General features: G+C 47.1%; 1 protein-coding gene across 3 annotated transcripts in view; it reads right to left on the minus strand.

Moving 5' to 3' along the window:
* Positions 1-281: 281 nt before the first annotated feature.
* PK3 (serine/threonine protein kinase 3) overlaps positions 282-22,406 on the minus strand; it is an 81,995-nt gene continuing 59,870 nt past the window's right edge. For 2 of the 3 annotated variants that reach the window (XM_086818206.1, XM_086818208.1), the window contains exon 6: positions 2,040-2,591. In XM_086818206.1, the coding sequence (XP_086674332.1) occupies positions 2,369-2,591 (223 nt within the window). In that variant the 3' untranslated portion in view covers positions 2,040-2,368. Of the gene's footprint in view, positions 422-2,039; positions 2,592-22,406 lie in introns of those variants that run through there. The other variant, XM_086818207.1, reaches the window with a different exon arrangement.

Here is a 22,406-nt window from a genome sequence, read left to right on the forward strand (position 1 = left end):
TTTAGTTCCACAGCTGAAAACATGGGCTCCAAAGCAGCCGGTTCATCCATATCCACAATGTTAGAAATAGGAGATAGAAGCTCTTGCCTAGCCCTACAAATATCAGAAGTCATCTGGGGTGGTGTTGCAAAAACACGCTGAAAATGCATAACACGTTCATGCTCTAGCTGATATATATCATGTGTCCAATTGCTATCCTCTTTCATCACTCTAGATATACATTGTTTGTATGGAGACATGCAAGCTTTTGAAGAAAGCTTTGGACGAACAACCCTTATCCAAAAGGAATTTTTGGCATGATCTAACTTGCCATTTCTGAAATTTTTATCAATCATTGAGAGCTAATGCACGCTTTGCATGAGCAATGTGATCCTCCTCTTGCCAAGATGCCATGCGAATATGACTAGTTTCCTCCACAAAACTGCAACATATTCTTTAAAGATAACCATTTGTAAATAGGCAACAAAATGATACCATGCAATGTCTATGTTCTCATACATTTGTAAACAGGCAACAAAATGATACCATGCAATGTCTATGTTCTCATACATTTTACACACACGTGTGTGTGTGTGTGTGTGTGTGTATACATACATACATACATACACGTACGTAGGTACGTACGTTTGTATGTATGCATGTACAGACATACATACACATACATAGGTACATATGTTTGTATGTATGTATGTACATACATACATACATGTACATATATATGTGTGTGTGTGTGTGTGTGTGTGTACATATATTCAAATATGTGTGTATATATATCTATCTATCTATCTACACACACACACACACTCATATCTATATATATATTTATACACATATATCTATACGTATACATCTATACATACATACATATATGTATTTATGTATGTATGTATGCATGCGCGTGTGTATGTGTGTGTGTGTGTGTAAATGTAAATGCACATGTATATTTATGTGTGCGCGCGCATACATGTATGTATGTATGCATGCATGCACATACGTAGACATGCATACACTTATACTCTCTCTCTCTCCTCTCTCCTCTCTCCACACACACACACACACACATACATATATGCCAGCAAGTCCCACAGTACCTAGACTCTGTAATGGGAGTTACTTGGTCTCTGTCACGCCTAGACATATGATGCTAGGTCTTCTAGGGTCTTATCCTAAGGAAGTAGATTAGTCTTTCTGGTGTGAGCACACATATAAAACTAGTGAAAAGTGTTTTCCTTATGAGTTTACATGACACATTTTGTGCCATGTAAACCCCGGCTCGTAAAACAAAATAAATATATTTACAGAGACACGCGCGTGCGCGCATGCACACACACACACACACACACATATACATGCATACATACATACAATATATATACACACACACACTTTTTTTTTTTGGTAATATCCAGTGCAGTATATTTATATGTATATGTATATGTACACACACACACACACACACACACACACACACACATATATACATACATATGTATGTATATATACATATATATGTATACATATATACATACACATGTATATGTATATGTATATGTATATGTATATGTATGTGTGTGTGTGTGTGTGTGTGTGTGTGTGTCCTGACTCGTACAAGTTTGGGTGTGGACTTGCATTCAAAACGATTCTCATTAGGCCTGGCTTCCCATTTTGCAAAATGTTTCTATAATGTATTTGTATGTATGTAAGTATGCATCCATGTATGTGTGTGTATACGTATGCGTGCGTATGCATGTAATGACATTGGATATATGTAGACATATCTGTACACACACATACATATACATACACATATATATATGTATGTGTGTGTGTGTGTGTGCACATATCTATGTATATAAAAATGTATGTATGTGTGTGTGTATGAAAATACTTCCCCATCCTCCCAACTATAATCACACGCCTTTAGCCTCCACAAAGGCAACGATTGGAGACTGCCTGAATGGAAAAGAGGGTGGAAGTTTGTGGGGAAAATGCCTTTATAACCATCATGGAGAGCCTATCACACAACAAAGCAGGCCTTGTTGGATTTTCAAGCTTCTGCATTACAAGAATAAGGTAGGCGTGTTTCTAGACAAGAAAATGATAAAATATATATACTTTGAACTGCTGCAATAAACATTATAAATTGATTCAATCTGTTTTTTATTTTCTTTGGCATGCGATGACGAGTCCTGAATGACTGTCAAGCAACCCAAAATATGATCTGGTGAATGTGAGATCTTCCATCTTAATAAAGGCAGGGGAAGAACACCTTGGAAGCCTGCAGAGTGCCAGTCCAAAGGAGTGCCATGCTTTGTTTTCATCCCATTAAGATTTCACTAATCAGCTGAACCTTTTCACAATGCCATGCTCAGGGAAGCTTTGCAAGAAGCTTGTCAACATGGATAATGACGTCTTCAATAGTAGGACGAAGCTCGACCAGTGGTTTGAGCATCCATGTCACAAATTGATGCAGTGATTCTGGATACGGTTTCTTCAGGCCTTCAGGCCATTTTATTTGCCCACTCATTGCTGCTAGCTGCAAGCTTCCCCCCGACTCACCAAGAGAGTACTCAAAAGGAGACACCCCGTACCTGGAAATAAGAGACACAATTTTGACTATTTCGGTTTTTCACTGCACAAACATGTCACTCCCAATCACAACAAAAGGGGAGAGAGAGAGAGAGAGAGAGAGAGAGAGAGAGAGAGAAAGAGAGAGAGAGAGAAATGAAATGAAATGTTATATTAACGTCTTCAAAAGGCCAAAGTGACCTATGAGACCAAAGTTACAACCATGTGACATCTGATACACTGTCTGGGAAAGAAAAGAAAGAACTGAAGGTAAGTATCTAGCCCTACAATACATCAGTAGGGAGCATCCGGAAGCAGCAACTAGGGAGAGTGGGAAGCTAATGCTACTAGTCTATCTCCTTGAGTCAAACTCCACCATTTTATTTGCTTTAGTTGCACTAGGTTTGAGAGAGAGAAGCTGAGGGTGGAAGCAGAGCTCAGAAGCAGCGTAGTTCAGAATGCAAGGTAGAAATAACTCATTGAACAATAATTTTAGAATTGGGCTTTTTCGAGACGGAGAGGCGGTCGTTCTAGTGCATGCTTTCCCTGGGTACCACCATAATAACTGCCTAACTTCTCCATAATTTTTCCAAATCGCTTTCACAATCTGGCCGTGAGTGCTTGCGGCACATTTTGCGAGGTCATTAATTGGTAGGATAACTGCTCTATCAGTGGTGACTCCCTAGGAGCATGGTCGGTGCCCTGATGGCCCAATGGAGGAGGTATCAGGAGGGGTGGGCCCGGTTGCTGGTGCTGGTGCCGAAGAAATCTGTCAGGGTCCTCTATCTAGGTACATCATGGCTCGGCCTCCTGTCTGCCAAGAGGGTCTCTTTGTGTCTCCTGAGCTCAAGTAGAAACAATCCCAGGCATCTCTGATCCTCAAACTCCATGACCCTGCGTAACGGCCCAAAACCCTCTCGGAAGAGGCAGCGATATCTCCCTCGGATCTCATAATAGACTGTACATTGGCAAATGTAGTGTTCTTCTGTAGAGAGAGAGAGAGAGAGAGAGAGAGAGAGAGAGAGAGAGAGATTTTGAAGTCTGCTAATGGTGGAAGTGGCCTATGAGACCAAAATAGTAGTGTGAATAGTCTTTGCAAAGGAATCCCCTAAAACTACCAATACACACAGAAAAAGAAAGAAAGAAAGAAAGAAAGTTCTATTAAAGTTTAAACGTCTTTAAAAGGCCACACAAGTCTATAAGACAATAACTCCCCGTAGGCCTGTGTTCATCATAGATAGTCTTTAAAAGACCATAAAGGTCTATGAGACAATAATTCCCCATGGGCATGTCCTCATCATCATAAAGGCAGGTGTGCCTGGGCTGAATATCCTCCTGCTCATGGGCATGCCATCTGGCCACCTCCTGTGGTGTCTGGGTAATGTACTCTGAGTAGCCTCTGTGATGTGTCTCCTCATGATCTCTGTGCTCAGCATAGTCTCTCTCGGTGGCGACGCATCCCCAAGAGAAATAGGCATAGACATCACTGGTCCTCATAGTCCATGATCCTAGAGAGTGGGCCAAGGCCCAAACCACCCCCCCTGAATAGGCAGTGGTATCTGCCTCATATCTCATAGGACACTTGGGCATATGCATATGTACTGCTCCTCTGTCTCTACCTCCCCCATGGTACATCTTTTGCAAATCCTTTTCTCCTCCTCCATGCCCTCGTCTCTCCATGTCTATCCTCAACCTGTGAGATGATACCCGAATTTGGTCACTGGCTAGCCTCATAGCATGTGACGTGCGTCTCTGTAGGTAGCTTGGACTCTGTATGAATAATCTGGTGTGAGCTTGAGCAAGTGCTCTTTGTAGAAGCAGGATTTAGGGGGTAGCTCCTGTGGACCTAACCATGTGGTGTGGGTGTCTAATCTAATCAAATCTGTGCAGATGAGGTGATTGATCTCTCTGTGGGAGAGGGGTAGAAGAGGGCATCAAGACTGTAATCAAAAGGTGGCGAGTCATCAATGTTCAAGGTATGTGAGGCAAACCAGCTCCTAACCCGTGCATATCATGACCATGTCGCACCCACTGCTTCCAACCTCCGCAACGACTCCAAGGCTAATCTGGGAAGGCAACCACTGCCTAGTGTATATATCCCATGTAGGTATATCACTGTTTGGAAGAGCACATACAAGGTTGGTGGTGCAGCACAGCAGAGAGAGCAGCCCCCAGGGCGCCCACCGGATATGTGCCAGGGCAGAGACAGCACTGCTGTGCGCTGACAGACCCTGGGGCGCCAGAAGATATTGGGCGCTGGCTGGCTGCCATGAGAGAAAAGCGGGACCTAGATATTTTTGGAGGGTTGTCTAAAAACACCCTCAAACAGAAAGCATCCTGTTTGTTTTTAGCAACCTTCTAAAAAAAAGTCCTTGGCCACTTTTAGGGAGTTCTAGAAAGGGGCACCCATATTTTTAAAGCAAAAAGCACTAAGTTTTTTTTTTTAACGCTTGGGTTGCCACCTATTTAAAAGAGCACATAGCCCTTCTTCAATCATAAAACCTTGAAGTTTCCTTACGTTCGGCATGGGACAAAGCAGTGAGGAGCAAACTATGCAACTCTCTTCTTGTACAAGGAGCTCAGGAAACCTTTGGTAACTGATTTCACGCGATATTCTCAAGTTTTTTTACCTATGGTTCAAGCTTTTCTTCCCTTGCTTTTCTTTTTTTTTTCCAGAAAGGAGACTTCTATTAAGTATGAAAAAATTTTACAAAATGGAGATTTCACACCAAGCAAACCAATCAAGAGCCCTATGCTGCCAATAGAGTTCTGAATGAGAGGATGTGAAAAGGATACCAATGTCCCACTCTCTCATAAACTGGCCGCACTTCCTCTCCGCCGCCCTCGAAGATCCCTGGACTCTGGCCCAGGTAGGCATAATGGTGTGAATAATATCACTCCAAATCCTGCAAAGACACTGAGAAACAAGAACGGGAGTACCCTCAATGGCCTCAGTGCATCTAGCCTTCCAGATATTCTAGGCTGAGATGCTAGCAATAATCTCCCAAGAGCTGTCTAACCTCTGTGCCGGAGGGACAAAGTGTGAAAGTGGCAAATCCTGAAGACAACACTGCCGAGCAACTCCTTGCCTAACCATAATGGCCAAGCTCCTGTCAGTCCCCTCGAATCTCAGCTGAGGCCCAAACTATGTCAACCAAATGATAGAACCAAAAGAAATGATAGCATCCCTCTTAATCCTATCAAAGAGGTGTGCAATCGCAGACCAAACCCTCTGTGCTTCCGAGCATTCCCATAAACAATGGTAAACTGACTCCAAAACTCCTACACATCTAGGGCATGCTGGGCAAGCACTAGTAACAGACCTCCACTGATTGGTGGCCAAACCACCATGAAGAGAAACCCAGATAAAGGAGGAAATCTATGGCTTCCTATAAGAATGCCACAATCTCCGCCAAAATACACTCTGAATGTCAGTCGAAATGCCGTAAGATTCCCAATGGGTTCTAAGAGTAGACACTCAGATTGTGTCCCAAGATAAGATGTCTGGCATTCCGCACCGTATAACTGAAAAAAGGCATGCTTTTCAAAGGGTTACAAGCATCCTTCCACTCCCACTCACCGGGGTCCCAATGCAAATGTCTGATAGGGTAGCCACCATACAACCAAAGGCTAACACTCTTTGTGATCATCCCGGGGGGGGGGGGGGGGGGGGGGGGGGGGTCAACAACTCTGACTGGACGAATCTGGGGGCCCTCAATAAGGTCCTGCACGTCACATCTCTCCAGCTGCCATCCATCCTATATAGAAAAAAAGACCGGTACATCATCCTCCCTAGGCAAGGGGAGAGCCATAACCTGAGGAGGAACACCTGTGCCAGAAAAAACCCCAAACCAAGAATGATGACGGCCATCCAAGAAAGATCCAGTAATCCAGTGGTTGGGAATGGTTACATCAATCTGTGCAATCCTCCGGCTAGAGCCTCTCAAATGTTGCGTGAAATCCAATCTCTGTACCTCGGTGAGGCTCTGAAGCCTCTTCCAAGCTAGCACTGTGGGGCATAGGGTCTCCCACCCAGCCCAAAGAATATACATAGCTGCCCCAAGAGGCCTACCATGCACATCTAAGATCAAATCCATGTATAGGCAGGACACCCCTCTGATCCAGTTTTGGGAAAACCCCATGTGTGCCATAGTGCCCTCCAAAAAATCCCAATCCACTCTGTCACAAGCTTTTTCAAAATCAAGCAAAAGAATGGCAAGAGGCTGCTTACTAGACTTTGCCCACTCGATAGCTTCCCAGAAAGAAAAGATGTTATCAAATATACTCCTTCCTTGGAGGAACCCATTCTGTGTATCATGGATAGTCCTTTGGAGAATCGGCTGCAACCTTACACTCAAGGCTTTAGCTAAGATTTTATATGCAGATCCAAGGAGGGTGATGGGCCTCCATTGCTTGATGTCAGTCTTGTCCCCACTCTTGGGGATAAGGTGAATCAGCCCCTCTATGAGGTATGGCGGCATCATACCCGACAAGAACATTTCCTGAAGGGCAACAGTGATAGCATCTCCAATATGATCCCAAAAAAGAATAAAGAAGGCGAGAGAAAGACCATCATCCCCTGGGCATGAACCACTGGAAAGAGCATGCAGTGCGTGAAGGAATTCATCCTTCGAGAAAGGGGCATCCAGAGAAGAACACACAGCATCTGTAATGAGCCTGGGCATGCACTCCCAAACTTTCTGCTGTGCCACATCTCTCTGAGGAGAGGGCACCTCTGCAGTCAACAAAGACCAATAAAAATCTAAAGCAATACCCCTCACCTTATCATGCTCAATTTGAACCTCACCCTGTGAATCCTGCAAGTACCTCACAGAATCGCTACTATGGGAAGGCCTGTGTGCTGAGAAAAACTCTTTCTTGCATCTACCACCCATCTGAGTCCAAAAAGCCTCGTTCGCATGAAATGCGAACTCAGTCCTCCTGTCCATGGCCAACTGCAGCTCTGCTCTAACTATGGTCAAGAGGTCTGTAATCCAAGACGCATGTGTTCCCTTGCTTTTCTGAAAATTCAGAATCAGCACATGTTCATCTCCATGTTTTTTGGCACTGACAGAGATACACCCTTGCTTTTTTCTCTCTTCCATTCATACCCATGGAGCCCCTCTCCTTTACCAATGATTTATTGGATCATGAGAGGAACAGGAAGATACAAGGGCAGATGTTGGGGAACCTGGCCATGATCCTGAGTTTGGCCACCATACCAACGCTTCGGAACAAGCCTACTGCTTGGGCTAGTTTCGGGCACATGTTTAGGGATGAGTTCCTCTAGGCACAAGATGAGTATGCTGTGGTATCCAGGTTTACACAGCTGGATATGAAGACCACATGTCCTTTGACACCTTTTTTGCACAAGTTTAGAGAGTTGCAGGCGAACACAACGCGTATGGATGCAGTCACCTGGCGTGGTTTCTTTATGTGGGATTTGTCCCTGGATCATAAGTTGTAGGTGAGGAACAATAATTGCAAAACACTCGAGGATGCGATCCGTTTTGCAAAGGTTTATGAAGAAACACTTGCCGGTAAGAGTAAGAAGAATGTTCCTCAGAAGCAGAAAAGCTCAGTCAACTCTGAACCAAAATCCAAACGTAAACGTAAGTTTAGGTTTGTGAAGGCTTCCACAACTCAGACTTCCGGAATCGGGTCAACCCAATTCCAAGAAGACTCAGAGGACCGAGCAGAGCCTCCAGAACATTCGAGAGGGCCGGTGCTTTACTTGTGGCCAAACAAGCCATTGGAAAGGGAGCTACCCTCGAGCGCAGAAAGAGCAGATGCCTAAGGGAGCTCAGTTAACCCTAAGATTACTTTTGTTTATACCACAATTCTTGATCATAGTTCTTGCATGGATTGTAACTTCAGCTAGAAAGTTTTTTAGGCATCTCATAATTCACAAAGTGCTGAAGAACTCCAAGGGCCAGGACAGCCAAAGGGAGCCTAAAGCTAAGGTGAAGTTTGAAGGTCAAGAACCATATCATCTACAGGCTGAAGGTTTACAGCCAAGGAAAGATCTACAGTCGAGAGAGATTTGGACCTCCCTCTAGGATCATGGATTTTCTAGACCAGAGATGTCCGCAGACACAGGGAATCCCAACTGCGGCCCAGATCAGCTGCACCCGCCCGAGGACTAGCACAAAGAGCTCTCACTGACTTCTTCCAGACTAGAGCGCCGAGTGCAGACCCACCTGCTCCCCTCGACCTCTAGGCTGATGCAGGAGCCAGGCTGAGAAGAGTAACATTAGATAGTGCCACTGAGCTATGCAGAGCCTAACACCCCTGACATAGTTTCTGCTGCCCACGCTCACGTCACCTTAGAAGGATCAGAGCCATCATTTCCCACCACGGTAGGACTTTCTCCCACCCTGTCAGCCTCATTACATAAGGTACCATGTTGCAGCGCCAGATATTCTTGGCTGATGCAAGAGCTTGGGGCTCTTTGTTGTTTTTTTTTTCGGATATTTTCTTTTAGTTTTACTTTCAATACCATGATGATGTATTCCATGGACATGATGTAACATTTTGGTTTCATAGGTCATTTTGGCCATTTGAAGACGTTAATACAACTTTCTTTCTTTCTTTTTCCATCTCTCTCGGACTCTTACTTCCGCTACATTGTGTAAATCGTCAAGAACCAAGGTGCTAAATATTCGTTAGCCGAAGTATAATCCTGTATGTAAGCTTCCACAAGTTATAGTGGAATCAGAGCTTTTCCTTATGGTAACGAGATTCAACCAAGAAAAAAAGAAGATTTCTTTTTTTCGTTTGTGTGGTTGGTTTTGAGACACTGGTTGCACTGACATTCTAGTGTGACTCCTGTCCCTCGAAGGACAGTCGGTTTATAGCCTCCGAAAGAGACCGGGAACGTCTCCCACACACACAGTGGATGGTATTGTTGCAGTCCGGGAAAATCCCGACCACTTCCACTATGGCGAATTTCGACGATGAGAGAGAATACCAGATTCCTACAGAAACTATTTTCTCGACAACGACTGCTTCCACAAGCCAGGTCATCATTGATGACACGAACGCCATGTTCCGGGAATTTATGCGCATCATAGCACAACAAGGGAAACACATGCAAGCATGGCTTCTATACATGCCTTGGAGAAACGGATACCTCTTCAAGAAGCCTCGAAACCCATTCTCCTCCGCGAGTCATCACCAAGATCCCCTCCCAGAACCCTTCCCAGATCCATGCTTCGGCTATCTCCCTTGAGGAGTCAACACAACATTCCCGTGCGTTATATGAAATGCAAGTACAGGGGGTAGAGCTTTGAGCACAAGCAGTAGCCCACACTGCCACACTAGACGACCAACGACGACACATGGAGCACAAGCGATACCTTGCACTTCTCGATGCAAGGTCAGTACCCGCGACTTCTCCGACTCATCTTAGGGAGAAGGTGAATTTCAGCAAGTTATAACGGTAAACTCGATCCCACAACTCTACATTCTTGGATTCATCAGTTTGAAGCCTACTTGGCCATTGGTAGGAAGTCAAATACAGAGAAGGTGGTGTTAGCTAGTTGCTACATCGAAGGGAAGACGTCTCATGGTAGACTCATTGGGCCCAATTCAATTCCAACTATGGAGTTGCTGACTACAAGTGGGACCAATTTGTCACTGACCTCAAGAAGTGGTTTCTATCGCCTCATTATCTTGAACGACTTAAGGACGAGTATAGGAGTTTGTGCCAGAACGCGCTACTTGTCCTACAATTTGCAAATAAAGTAACTCACCTGGCTTTATAATTGCAGAAATCAGACGTAGACAAAAGAGGACAATTCCTCTACGATTTGGACAAGCAAACCCAATGGGACGTACGCATGTTTGAACCCAAAGCTTTTAATCAGGCAGTTTCGCTTGCACAAAGTGCCAAGATGAAGTACAACAACAGGAAACAGAAGACCTCCTATCCCGGAGTAGCCAAGGCAACCCACTGTCTCTAGCAAGGGCTAGAACTAGACCCACTCAGGGTCTACTTCCGGAGCATGTGGCTCCAAGAACTCAAACAATGGACCTCGCCTTACTCCAGACTAGAAGGCTCTGGCCGACAAGATAGGTGGTAAGATCAGTCCTGACAAGAAGGAACAATACAAGGAGGAGGGGCAATGTTTCTTGTGTCATACGAAAGGACACACTTCAAGGGCTTGCCCTAGGAAGATCCCTGCTCAGACCACCACCCGACCTCAACGGTTGCCGTGGTGAGCCAGCCTCCAACATCAACCCCCCAGGTTGTTGCTAGTCCTCGCGCTCCTACACCTTCAGTTGGCGCCATTGTCAGCCGAGCTCAAAGATAGGCAGAAGGGCAACCATGACCCAAAGAATGAGTGAAATGAATTGCTCAAGACTCAAACCCATCCGGCATTCAATGGGGGTGAAACTTTGCGAGTGGGTCCATGGGACTGCTCCCCCCCCCCATTGGACGCCGAATGGGCATGATGGTGTGTTGCCACCCGCTCTTTTTTGCATTGCACCCAAGGGATCCCCTAAGCAAAAAATCTTAACTTGAGTTATAGAGTAAGTTTTACGTGTAATTTGGTAAGGTGTACAAGTCCCGTACATGGTCTTGGTCAGGTGTGCAAGTCCCGCACATGAAGCATTGCTAGTCCGTACTGTCAGTCACCCTCTAGAATGATGACAAGTGTTCCGGGTGTTCGGCTTGTAGCCAGACACCAAGCATCTAAGGAATAGCATGTAGTTGCATGTAGGTAGAAGGGGCAGCCCTGTGGGCCACCCCAGAAAGGGTTTAAGACCATTGCCTACAAAGGGGGTAGCCCTTGTGGGCCACCCTAGGGGCCAAGCAGACCCATGGCCAAGCCCAACAGCCACCACATGGCTGAGTATGCTGTCAACCAGGCCTAGAGGGCCTCGGTAGCAAGGTGGCCAGGCCTAAATGGGCTATGGGCCAAGTCGGCCAGCCCACAAGGCATAGTCACAGGAAACGGCCGTTTCAATCCCTAGAAACGCGTTTCTCTGTTTCAGGACCCCATCCGTTTCCATGGCCGTTTCTCGTTTCCCAAACGATCTTGTCACAGGAACAGGCCGTTTCCACCCCTAAAAACTCGGTTCCGCGTTTCCATTCCTCGAACGTTTCCGTTCCCATTTCCCGTTTCTGGTGACTATGCCACAAGGCCTTGACCAACCTGTCAGCCAGCACCCACGCAGCCTGGACAGCAAGGCAGGCCAGCCAGCATATGAAAAGCAAGGCGGCCAAGTTCATGTGAAAGGCGCCTAGAATATGGCATATAAACAGGTCGTGTGAATATTCAGCGGGCCAACTGCCTCCTAGAGCAAACCGACCCCAACAGATTTGAGACTATAAAAGCATTGGCTAGAAAGTCTTTTAGGCATCTCATAATTCACAAAGTGCTGAAGAACTCCAAGGGCCAGGACAGCCAAAGGGAGCCAAAAGCAAAGATGAAGATTGAAGGTCAAGAATCAGATTATCTGTACAGGCTGAAGGTTTACAGTCGAGGGAAGACCCACAGATTTGAGTCTTTTTCTCATCATTCAATAAAGCAACTACACAATCCTTGGTGGGAGCCCTGTAGAGGATTTGGGACCTAATCGGGTGTATTGTCTTTATAGTGATCCTTTCCGAGGGGAGCTGGTAGAGTACGTCAGGTCATATGTCTACTTGGGAGTTACTTTCATAGGACCACGTTTCTCCCTGAAGGAGGCAGCAGCAGCTAGATTAGCTCGAGGGCATGCAGCCTTGGGGGCACTTGAGAGGCAATGTGCACACATACAGTTTCAGGAGCCACGCACCAAATCGTGGCTATTTGATACGCGCTTCACACCCACCCTCCTGTACGGAGCTCCAATTTGGGGGCCGAGTATACATCACAAATCTCAGAGGGACAGATGAGGGATGGAGGCAAATGGAGAGACCACTGATTATGATGATTGCCCGCATGATTCGGAGCAAATCATCAGTACCACACGAGATTGTTCAGGCTGAGCTGGGTGCCCCACCAGTAGTAACCGGGGCCCTATTCCAGGCAGTTACCTTTTTACAGCGGCTATGGGAGCTCCCTCAGCAGAGGTACTCCCGATTGGCATTGCCCTCATCCATACAGTTGGCAGAGGATGGAGATACTCATTGTTGGTACGCTCAGATGAGATCATGGTTTGACCTACATGGTTTGCACTGCCACCCTTTCAGTACAGTCTGGATTGTCCATTTTTGGATCTCACCCGCTCAGAGCAAAATCGCGTGATCAGGATGGATATCATCAGAGTGGACACAGAGAGGACATGGACTAGCCCCTTGAGCCCTTGGGCACGAAAATGGCTCATTACAAGAGCCATTTTCTACACCTCTCACCGCATGATTTTATCACCCGTCCGGCGTACATGAATGTACACCTATCACATGGGATACGTTGTGCCATTGGACAGATCTGGACCTCATCACACCAGCTGCGGATTGAGACAGGGCGATATGTGCATCAGATCGTGGATGACCGCATTTGTCAGCTATGCTACCAGAAGGTAGAGACAGAGGAACACTACATTTGCCGATGTACAGTCTATTATGAGATCCGAGGGAGATATCACTGCCTCTTCCGAGAGAGTTTTGGGCCGTTACGCAGGGTCATGGAGTTTGAGGATCAAAGATGCCTTGGATTGTTTCTACTTGAGCTCACGAGACACAGAGAGACCCTCTTGGCAGACATGATGTACCTAGACAGAGGACCCTGACAGATTTCTTCGGCACCAGCACCAGCAACCCAACCACACCTCCTAATACCTCCTCCATTGGGCCATCAGGGCTCCGACCACGCTCCCAAGGAGTCACCACTGATAGAGCAGTTATCTTATGTCGTGCTCGTCGGCCACGCCCACCAGGATCCCGACCACGGCATCCTCACCATCGCCAGATCAGAGCCATTATTGCTCGGCATCGGAGGCGCCTACCTCGCTTCTATGACCTCTCCATTCTAGACAGCCCCATGGCGGAGATACTTGATCTAAGGAGAGGGCAACACTTCAACTGATCAACATACATGGATCTACCTGATATACATTTTTTAGTATTTTCCAGTATTTTCTACAGTTCTGTTCTTATAACTGTAGGACAATCAGTTTATTGTACTTTTTAGTCTCATTTAGTTGTTCTCTTTGATGAGACACCAACTTCAGATGTATTCTCAGTTTTGGTCTCATAGGCCACTATGGCTTCTAAGAGACGTTAATATATCATTTCATTTCTCTCTCTCTCTCTCTCTCTCTCTCTCTCTCTCTCTCTCTCTTGCACTCTTACTTACGCTACATTGTGCAAATCGTCAGGAACCAAGGTGCTGAATATTCGTTATCCGAAGTATAATCCTATCTGTAAGCTTCCGCATGTTACAAGTTATCACTATATAAGTGATGCCTTGGATTACTATTTGTGAGTCAGTTGTGCAGTGCACTTTTGATGGGTCTGTGCCTGACCAAAGTTTTTACTCCCGCCGTGGACATGGAAGATCACAGATAGTCTTGCCGCCGAGGGTCCCTATGGGCAGGCGCTAGTGGTATGGGACGCCTATGCTGACTAGCATGTATTTGTGGAGTGGGACCTTAGCCCCTGGCTCAGGGGTGGATCGACGTACTAATCCTACGGTTGGGTGGTGAGATTGTCTGCACCCCTTCTATTTGGTTTCTCTAACCTTGTGTTGGACTGTGTTTAGGAGATCTTGGTTGGATAGGCCTAGAAGGTCTCTTACAATATGTAAATGTATGTCCTTTTGCTGCTGCCCTGGAGGTGTTGAATAGCATGACTTTGGTTTTCCCTAGGTTTACCGTGAGGTCTCACTCAACACAAAAGGCTCGCAAAGCCTCCAGATGCCTTTGTAGCCCATCCTTTGAATCTGAAATTAGGACTGTCATCGGCATAGAGGAGGATAGGTATTAATGTATCAGCTAGTGCAGATCCAAGCCCTCTTAGCCTGTCAATGAAGCTCTCAATCTCGTCAATGTAGAGGCCAAAGAGGGTGGGTGATAGCAGGCAGCCTTGATTCACCCAATGGTGCTCCTCATCTGCTCTGGCATACCTCCAGGTGCCCGAACTCTCCCTGTCACAGACTCGTATAATGTGAGGACCCCCCATATCATATCTGCTGCGAGAGCAAGCTCCTGGAGCCTTTTGAATAGAGGAGCCCGTGGGACACTGTGAAATGCTTTGTAGAAGTCCACAAAACAACAATAGACATGCCTGCCCCTATGCTTGGTCTCCTCAACAAGAGCTCTGAGAGTGAAGATGTGGTCTAATGTCGAGAACGATCTCCTAAATCCCGCCTGCCCCTTGGCTTGTTGCTTGTGTCTCTCTACATGGTGCTGATTTCTGCCTCTAGGACTGAACCAAAGACTTTGGGTAAGGTATGCCCAATCATGATGGTGCGCTAATTGGTGGCGTCAAACGCATCCCCGGCTTTGTGGATCAGAATTACAGTGTTGGTGGCCGAAGATGAAGGAAGACCTTGGCATATGGCAATGTTGAGAAGTTCAGCCAGGAAGGGTGCCGATGTGTCACATGCATGTATAATGTGCTCAGCTTGGAGATCATCATGGTCCTTGGCCTTCCCGTTTTTATGCTTGTGTATGGCCCTAGTGACATCGGCCACACAGAAGAGAGAGGCTCTGGTTGGTCAGGATAGCTGAGATGTGTCAAAGGTGGGCTGGGCTGGGGGCTGGGACATCATAGAGTCTTTGTGCATACGCATGCCATGAAGCTGGGCCTGTGATGGGAATGGGAGGTCTCCTATCCTCCAGCATCTGCCATGCCTTGGAACTATCTATACTTAGAAACAATCTGTAAAACAACTCCTCCCGCTTAGCCAAGAAAGCCCTCTTCTTGCGCCAGGTAAACCATTGAGACCTTCTCTGTGCTTGGTGTGCCGCCGTGATGATTCCCCTTGCTTGATCTTGGCAAAGTTGCAAGGGGTAGGTTTTACGTTCCTCGTCATACCAACTGTTTTGAGTCATGGATCCAATGTGGGGCTCGATTTTGTTGGTGAGTAGTGCAAGAGTATGTGGCTTGGGCTGATTCATGGAGGATAGATGAGAGCTGAGTGGTGATAGTAGCTAGGGGGATAGTGTGCAGGTTAATACTTGAGAGGGTGCCATATGTGATCCCCATATAAGTCATGGTGGAACTGGACCTTTGTGTAAGGAGAGGTTGGAGTGGGGCAGGGTACTGAATAGGGCAGTCCTGAAATTGTGAAAGCAAGGTATGTGTGGTCAGCCCCAATGGGGGGAGGGGGTATAATAAAGACCTTTATGTGGGATGTGAAGGCTGGGGATCCAATCAAGTAGTCGACTGTACTACTCCCTCCTCCATGAGGGAAGCATGTGAATGCTCCAGAATCTGGCCATCTAGATATGCCATTGTAAATGAACAAGTTATGTGCCGCACCCATGTCTAGTAAGGCTCTGCCCACTGCTGTGAATCCCATGTCCTTTGAGGTCCTGTTGATGCCCATTTCAGTGGTGCCCATTTGAGTGGGTCAAGCTCATACATGATGGTTGGGTCCGATCAAAATCATATGGCCAAGATTGGTAGCTCTATGTCTGCATTGAAATCTCCCACAATAGGATATCTCCCTGTGGGGAAAAATCTGTAATGTCACTGTAAAGTGGCATGTACAAGGAAGAGTCCTGCAAGGAGAATCTCAATGTGTTTGGTGGGAAGTAGCATACAGCAATGTATAAGCTCCACCTTTTCGGAAAGCTGAGCTTGACCCAGATGAATCTAGCTTCCTCGTCCCTTGACCATGTGGCTGAGATGGTCTCTATACAGTACCGCCACTCCCCCCTGATCCTCGAACCCCTCCATCAGTTCTGGTTTCAGCTCTATATGCAGACTCCCATGTTGTTCCATTGACCGCCGGAAGACCTCTCTCCAAACTCTGATGAGTCTCAGTGTAGAAGACCAGTTGTCTCACTGTATGTCCCCATAAAACCGCCGGGATCAAACACCAATGTCACATTGCAATTCCAAACTGCTTATTTTCAGAATGTCCTTCGTCCCATAACCTTGCACCATCATTGGTGCCTTTCAGTGATGATTACCCTTCCATCTCTATAGACCACCCATTTACTTTGAGCTTGTGCTTTTTGGACCTCAGCCATGTGCTCTTTCCTATGTGCCACCTGTAGGGGGGTTAAGTCATCTCCTGTATAGATCTTTGTTCCTCGCAGGAGAGGTCTCTTCCTCAGAGAGAGAGAGAGAGAGAGAGAGAGAGAGAGAGAGAGAGAGAGATTGTATATACATATACATACATACTCTTTAGTGCAAATGTCACAGTGAATTACTGACTCCTGCCCAAATTACTCTGCTGTTGCGGCTGCAAGTTCACTATATGTATAGACCATGGAATTACACGGCAGGTGAGGACTCTGTCCTCTGAAGGTTATGTGGTGAAGTGTTCTCTGGGGTGCTCCACAGGAGCTTGTTGGGAGGTGAGGAGGTGAGCTGCGTGCACCATTATCTGTGTTTGTGTGTGTGTTTGTACATAGGGGATGCTCGGGAGATCAAGCGGTAGTTTCAGTTGCGAGCCCTAGTCCAAAGACGAGTCGCCGATGTAATGCTTCGGAGTGGTCAGAGTCACTTGTGCATGTCCCGCACATGTCAGTCATGCCATCCCTACACAAGATTGTAACCCTTTCAAGTGATGGAATGGTGTCAAGGTGCCGCGTACACTTCCTAGGCTACTTGGCTCGATGGATGAGCACTGGTTGTAGTCAGATCATTGTCAGAGTATGTGCCTAGGTGTATATGTAACCATTGTCTATAGTACTAGTGACATAAAGATCAAGTGGGCACTTGGTAGGGAACTTTTCTAAGGTTTAGGATATCCTAAATAGGAGGCAATGGACCCACGCCCAAGGGCACCTCGACTAGAGCGGGACCTCCTGTGAAATGATTGCATCGAAGGCTTTTTGCTTTAGTCATGTCCAAGTCACTGCCCAGCCCTACTCAATTTCATCCTAGAGAGGGCACCCTAGGGTAGACTCATCAGGTTTCAAGAGCAGGGGAGGAGCCTTCACAGGGAGCCTAGCCTCTCTTCAAAGAATGCAGGAGCAAACCCTAGATAGCCCATGACTGGAGTCACAGCTCGAGACAGCCCTCACGGCGGAGATATGTTCGATTGAGGAGAGGAGCATGGAGTTCAGGTATCATGCCCTTGGCACAAGGCTTGCTCGGTCTTTGCTCCCCCCAGAGACCCAGGACAGATGCCACCTCACTGGGATCCGGGGCTGAGAGCTGATCATCCTCGCCCCATCAACTCAGTCATCCCCCCGATTGGCAGACCCCTCTACAGGATCTCTCCCCCCTGGAGTGGTCTTCACTCACCATGATATCCCCCTAGCCGTCCTCGGTCCAAACCATGGGCCTGCACTCATTTTTTCGGCAAGCCCCCAGGGCTGGCTGATTCTCTCCCCCACTAAGCATTTTAGTGGCAGGTCTTGTCAGTGGGTGAGGATTATTGGTTTCCACGATCACCAGTGAAACATTAACCTTCCTCCGGCCAAGGTGGCCCATGACAGATCTTGGCGACTTTGGCTTTGGGAGAGCTGATCTCTAACGTGTGTCCAATGGGACTCAAGCAAGTGGAAGTGGCACGACCTTTTCAGCCTAGGGGGGCCTGACCACCCCCTTCTTTCATTACACAGCGAGGATGGGTCGCGGGATGTCACCATTTGGCCACCCAATTGGTCCACCCGTGTTTTCTAATTGTGTATGTACATTTGACTGATGTCCATGGCAGTTGCATATGCCGGGGATTGATGCCACTCATGTGATACTGTGGACTAAGCTTTCCGCTGGGACTTGTACCTGTGTATACATGCCCGGAAATGCCTATAGGATTGGTGTTTCATTGGGTTTGGTACCTCGTGTACTTGCCTGGAGCACGTCTATTTTGGTATAGTTTCATGAACGGGGATTGTCCATACCAATGTTGCATTGCATAGCATCTTTATGTGCTTGCTTGCAATTGAAATTGCATGTTGTTTTCATGCAATTGAAATTGCATGTTGTTTTCATGCTTGCCTAACCAATGTGTAGTTCAAGGTAAGGGGACGCTCGCCCGTGAACCGTGCGTGTAACTGTCTGCAAACATGGTTTTGTGGCATGTGATAGGTGGTAAGTATTGGTCATAAACCTAGCTTTAGGAATTAGCACTAATTTATAAGTGGGTGTGTACACACTTCATTAAGTTTTGGGCGACCAAAACTTACTTATAAGTTATGACCTCTGTGTTCGCACACATTAATGTCCCGAGGTGGATATAACCCAATATCCACCGCCGAGACCTTATCCCCTTTGTACAAAGGGAGCAACCAGCCATGTGTCTGCTCTAGCTTGCACCACAAGCCACTTGTCCTCTCTACCTGACACCTAGAGTGGACAACTCACTATCTCTCTTCCCACTCTCTCTAGAAGTAGGCGCCCCCTTCATGAGGCCTCTTTGGCTGTCTTTTCTGCACTTTCTCCTTAGCAACTCCACTAGAAGCAGGCGCCCCCTTCATGAGGCCTCTTTGGCTGTATTTTCTGCACTTTCTCCTTCCCAACTCCATATCCAAGCTTTCTAGTGTGTTTTCCAAGCTTCCAAGTGTGTTTCCAGGTGGTGTACACTCTTCCACACACTCCCAATAACTGAAATTCAGCAAAACAGCTCTTATTTTTGCTGTAATTTCTTGTCTTTCTGCTGAAAACCCTAATTTCAGTCCTCCTTTCTCATCGTGAAGACTTCCACTGTCAGCAACTCTACTTGCAATTTGGTAAGCTTTGATACTTAAATATGGAAGCAAGTAGCAGGAGGGTCCAGGGAGGAACCGGACTCCATGTTCACATACCCTATGTAGTGTTCTCGTCTTACGTGCTCTCTTGTAGATTGTTGTTACCATGTGTTGGTGGAACAATAGAGAGCAGATGGTAGGGAACATGGGCACTTGAGAAGGTAGTGTGAGTTACAAGTCTATACCGACAACCACATTGTTTGCAATACTAGTTTCATATGCATTGGTATGGAAATCTGGTCATAAATGCATATGTCAAATGCCATTGCGGGCTGAAAATATGCATGCACAACACGTGCAACATGGGCTGCAATTTTCTGTTGGTGCAGGTATTCCACGTATATCTCATGCCACTCATGCCTTCGAGTGTGCGCGTAAGGGAGAAGCAATGGGTGAAAATGCACCAATATGTGTTGAGGGGCCAGCCATGCCTCATGCCTTCAAGTGTTCTCGTGAGGGAGAAGCTATGGGTGAAAATGCACCAATGTGTGTTGAGGGGCCAGCCATGCCTCATGCTTACAAGGCACATGTATCCATGCCTAATGCATCACTTTTTGTTCCTAAAATGATGCCAGTCCCCACAGGGGCTGTCCCAATGGACAAACATGCGAGAAAACATGTTGAGATGAAGGCTAATGCATCAAAGTCTCGTCACTTCAAAGCCGGAGACAAATCTGTGAAGTTTGACACATATCATGGGAAATATAATACATCAAAGGCACTTGCTTTTATTGCCCAGTTTTATATTGCTTTCAGTGATGAGGATTTCACTCAAAAATCCATGATCCGACATGTAAGCATGTTCATGAAAGGCACTTCTGCCCATCGGTGGCTCATGGAGAAGCTCTCACCGAATCCTGTTAGATCATGGGAAGAGTTCAAGGAGAGGTTCTATGCACAATTCTTGTCTCCCAATGCATTGAATGAGATAACAATGAAGTGGGATTGGGTGAAGCAGAACGAGACAAAACTGTAAAAGAGAGGTGTGCACATCTGACACCACATATAGGCCGACGCACACCTCCCCCCCCCCTTGGAGTATTTTACTACCCAAGGAGAAAAATATCATGTACAAGCTTTGAGGGCCTTACTCTCCCCACAGGAGATGCTAGATTATCCATATACAACAATCATTCGACCATACACACACGCTCATCAAAAGAAGCCCCAAAATACCATGAATGTGTATAAACCACCTCTTCCCGTGAGGTACTAATCTTCCCCATCACCATGGGTCTTCGGGTAGCTATTAAACCGGTGTAGAAAAAAGAAACACCAAAGCTTAGCAAGGAGAGTCGTCCCCCCCCCCGCCCCCCCCCCATGTTGTTGCGTGAAGCTTCGCCAGGCCTCCGTCTTGCCCCAGCCTAGCCCCCACCGCTCCCCCCACTTCACCTTTTCCTTCTTCCCCCCCCCCCCCAATAGAGCTAGGAAAGCTGCAACTGTTACTGGTGGCCCATTGAGTGATAGAGGCCTTACCCAAGACTACCCAACAGAAGATCCGGGAAAGTAGGGCAGCACCAACCACCTTGCTAGAGTTCCAAGATCTAGCTTCTCAACTAGAGAATGCACGCCTAATGCTCGAACGTGAGGTGAGCTCGGCACCTTCTCCAACCACATCACTAGATGACCCCGTGACTCAACTGAAGAGGGAACTGGAGGCTCTGAGACTGAGTGAGAAGTCCCAAAATGAAGAGAGCACCCTGCCCCAACTCAAAAAAGAGATCGAAGAATTGAAGACCCGGCAAGAGGCTAAGAAGAGGTTGTGGTGTGCCATATGCCAGTCTCCTAGGCACACCGTCAATGAGTGCCCGAGGAGACAGTACTGCTTCTGCTGTGAGAAGGGTGGGCATGAAGATAAAGATTGTTACCATCTAAAGGGGCTCCGCCCACTTCATCACCAGCAAACCCCAAATCCCGCTGCACCAGCTTCCAACCCTAGCCACTATGCCACCACTTCCCTTCGTACCCTGCCAACCTTCCAAGCTGTCACACCTTCCTTTGCCAACCTTCTCCTCAGGTAACTTACCTTTCCACCACTCATCCCCAACCACTTGCACCCACCACCCTGGTAGCCGCTCCCACCAACCACCCTCCTCGTCGTCCCCCTCCACCCTGCAATCAGCCGGTAATGGGTTACAGACACGGGGAGTATGGTCACTACCAAAACCAGCACCCCCAACCTGAAGGAACACCACCACGTCAGCACTGCCCGGAATCCAAGGATCATTATACCCAGGATTGCCCCAAGCAATGGGCATCCACCTCAACTAACTTCACCTTCCAAGGAGCCCTAGCCACCCATTTGGTCTCAATGGGAATTCCACCAACCACTTCCTCCACTGTACCTACCCCATCTTATTCCACCCTGAGTGTCCCCCACTCCCGTACCATCCATCTAGTGAACCCACCAACGGCCACAGTGGTAACCCGTGCACAGAAGAAGGCCATGCTGAATGCAAACCCTCTGGAGGATGAGCAAGAAGATGCCACTGTCCCGGTCCCCCACAATGTCATAGATTGGTCCTTCTTGCAAGCTTTCAGGGATCTCCAAGGCCTTCCTCCATCATCTAACAAACCAGCTTCATCTTCCTTCTGGCAACCCAAGCCACTGTCACCAGCCTTTTCCATTCACAATCTGCTAAGGGACTGTAAGGTGGCGGTGAACCTTTTTGATCTTCTGCAGATGAGCCCCAGTGTGCGACAACTCTATGCCCTTCTGGAGGAGCGAGACTGCACCGCCTCATAGTGGTGGGCCATCTCTTCTTGAGGGTGTACGCATTGCGGGATGCAAGGGTATCATCCATACCAACCCCTCTCACAGATTACCGGAGGGTGGGCCATCTCTTCTTGAGGGTGTACGCATTGCGCTCACCTTGGTGGATCCAATTCGACTGTCAAGGTTAGCAACATGCTCTTCTGTCCACCATCACCAAGGCCACCAGCCAACCAAGAGAACGCCATGCACCCTGCAACAACAAGATAAGAAGGAGATGTATGCACTTCTAACCTTGGTGCATGTGACATTTTTACAA

Source organism: Cibotium barometz, chromosome 24 (genome assembly GCF_041138505.1).
Source record: "Cibotium barometz isolate CiBa-2024 chromosome 24, ASM4113850v1, whole genome shotgun sequence".
NCBI classification, from domain to species: Eukaryota; Viridiplantae; Streptophyta; class Polypodiopsida; order Cyatheales; family Cibotiaceae; genus Cibotium; species Cibotium barometz.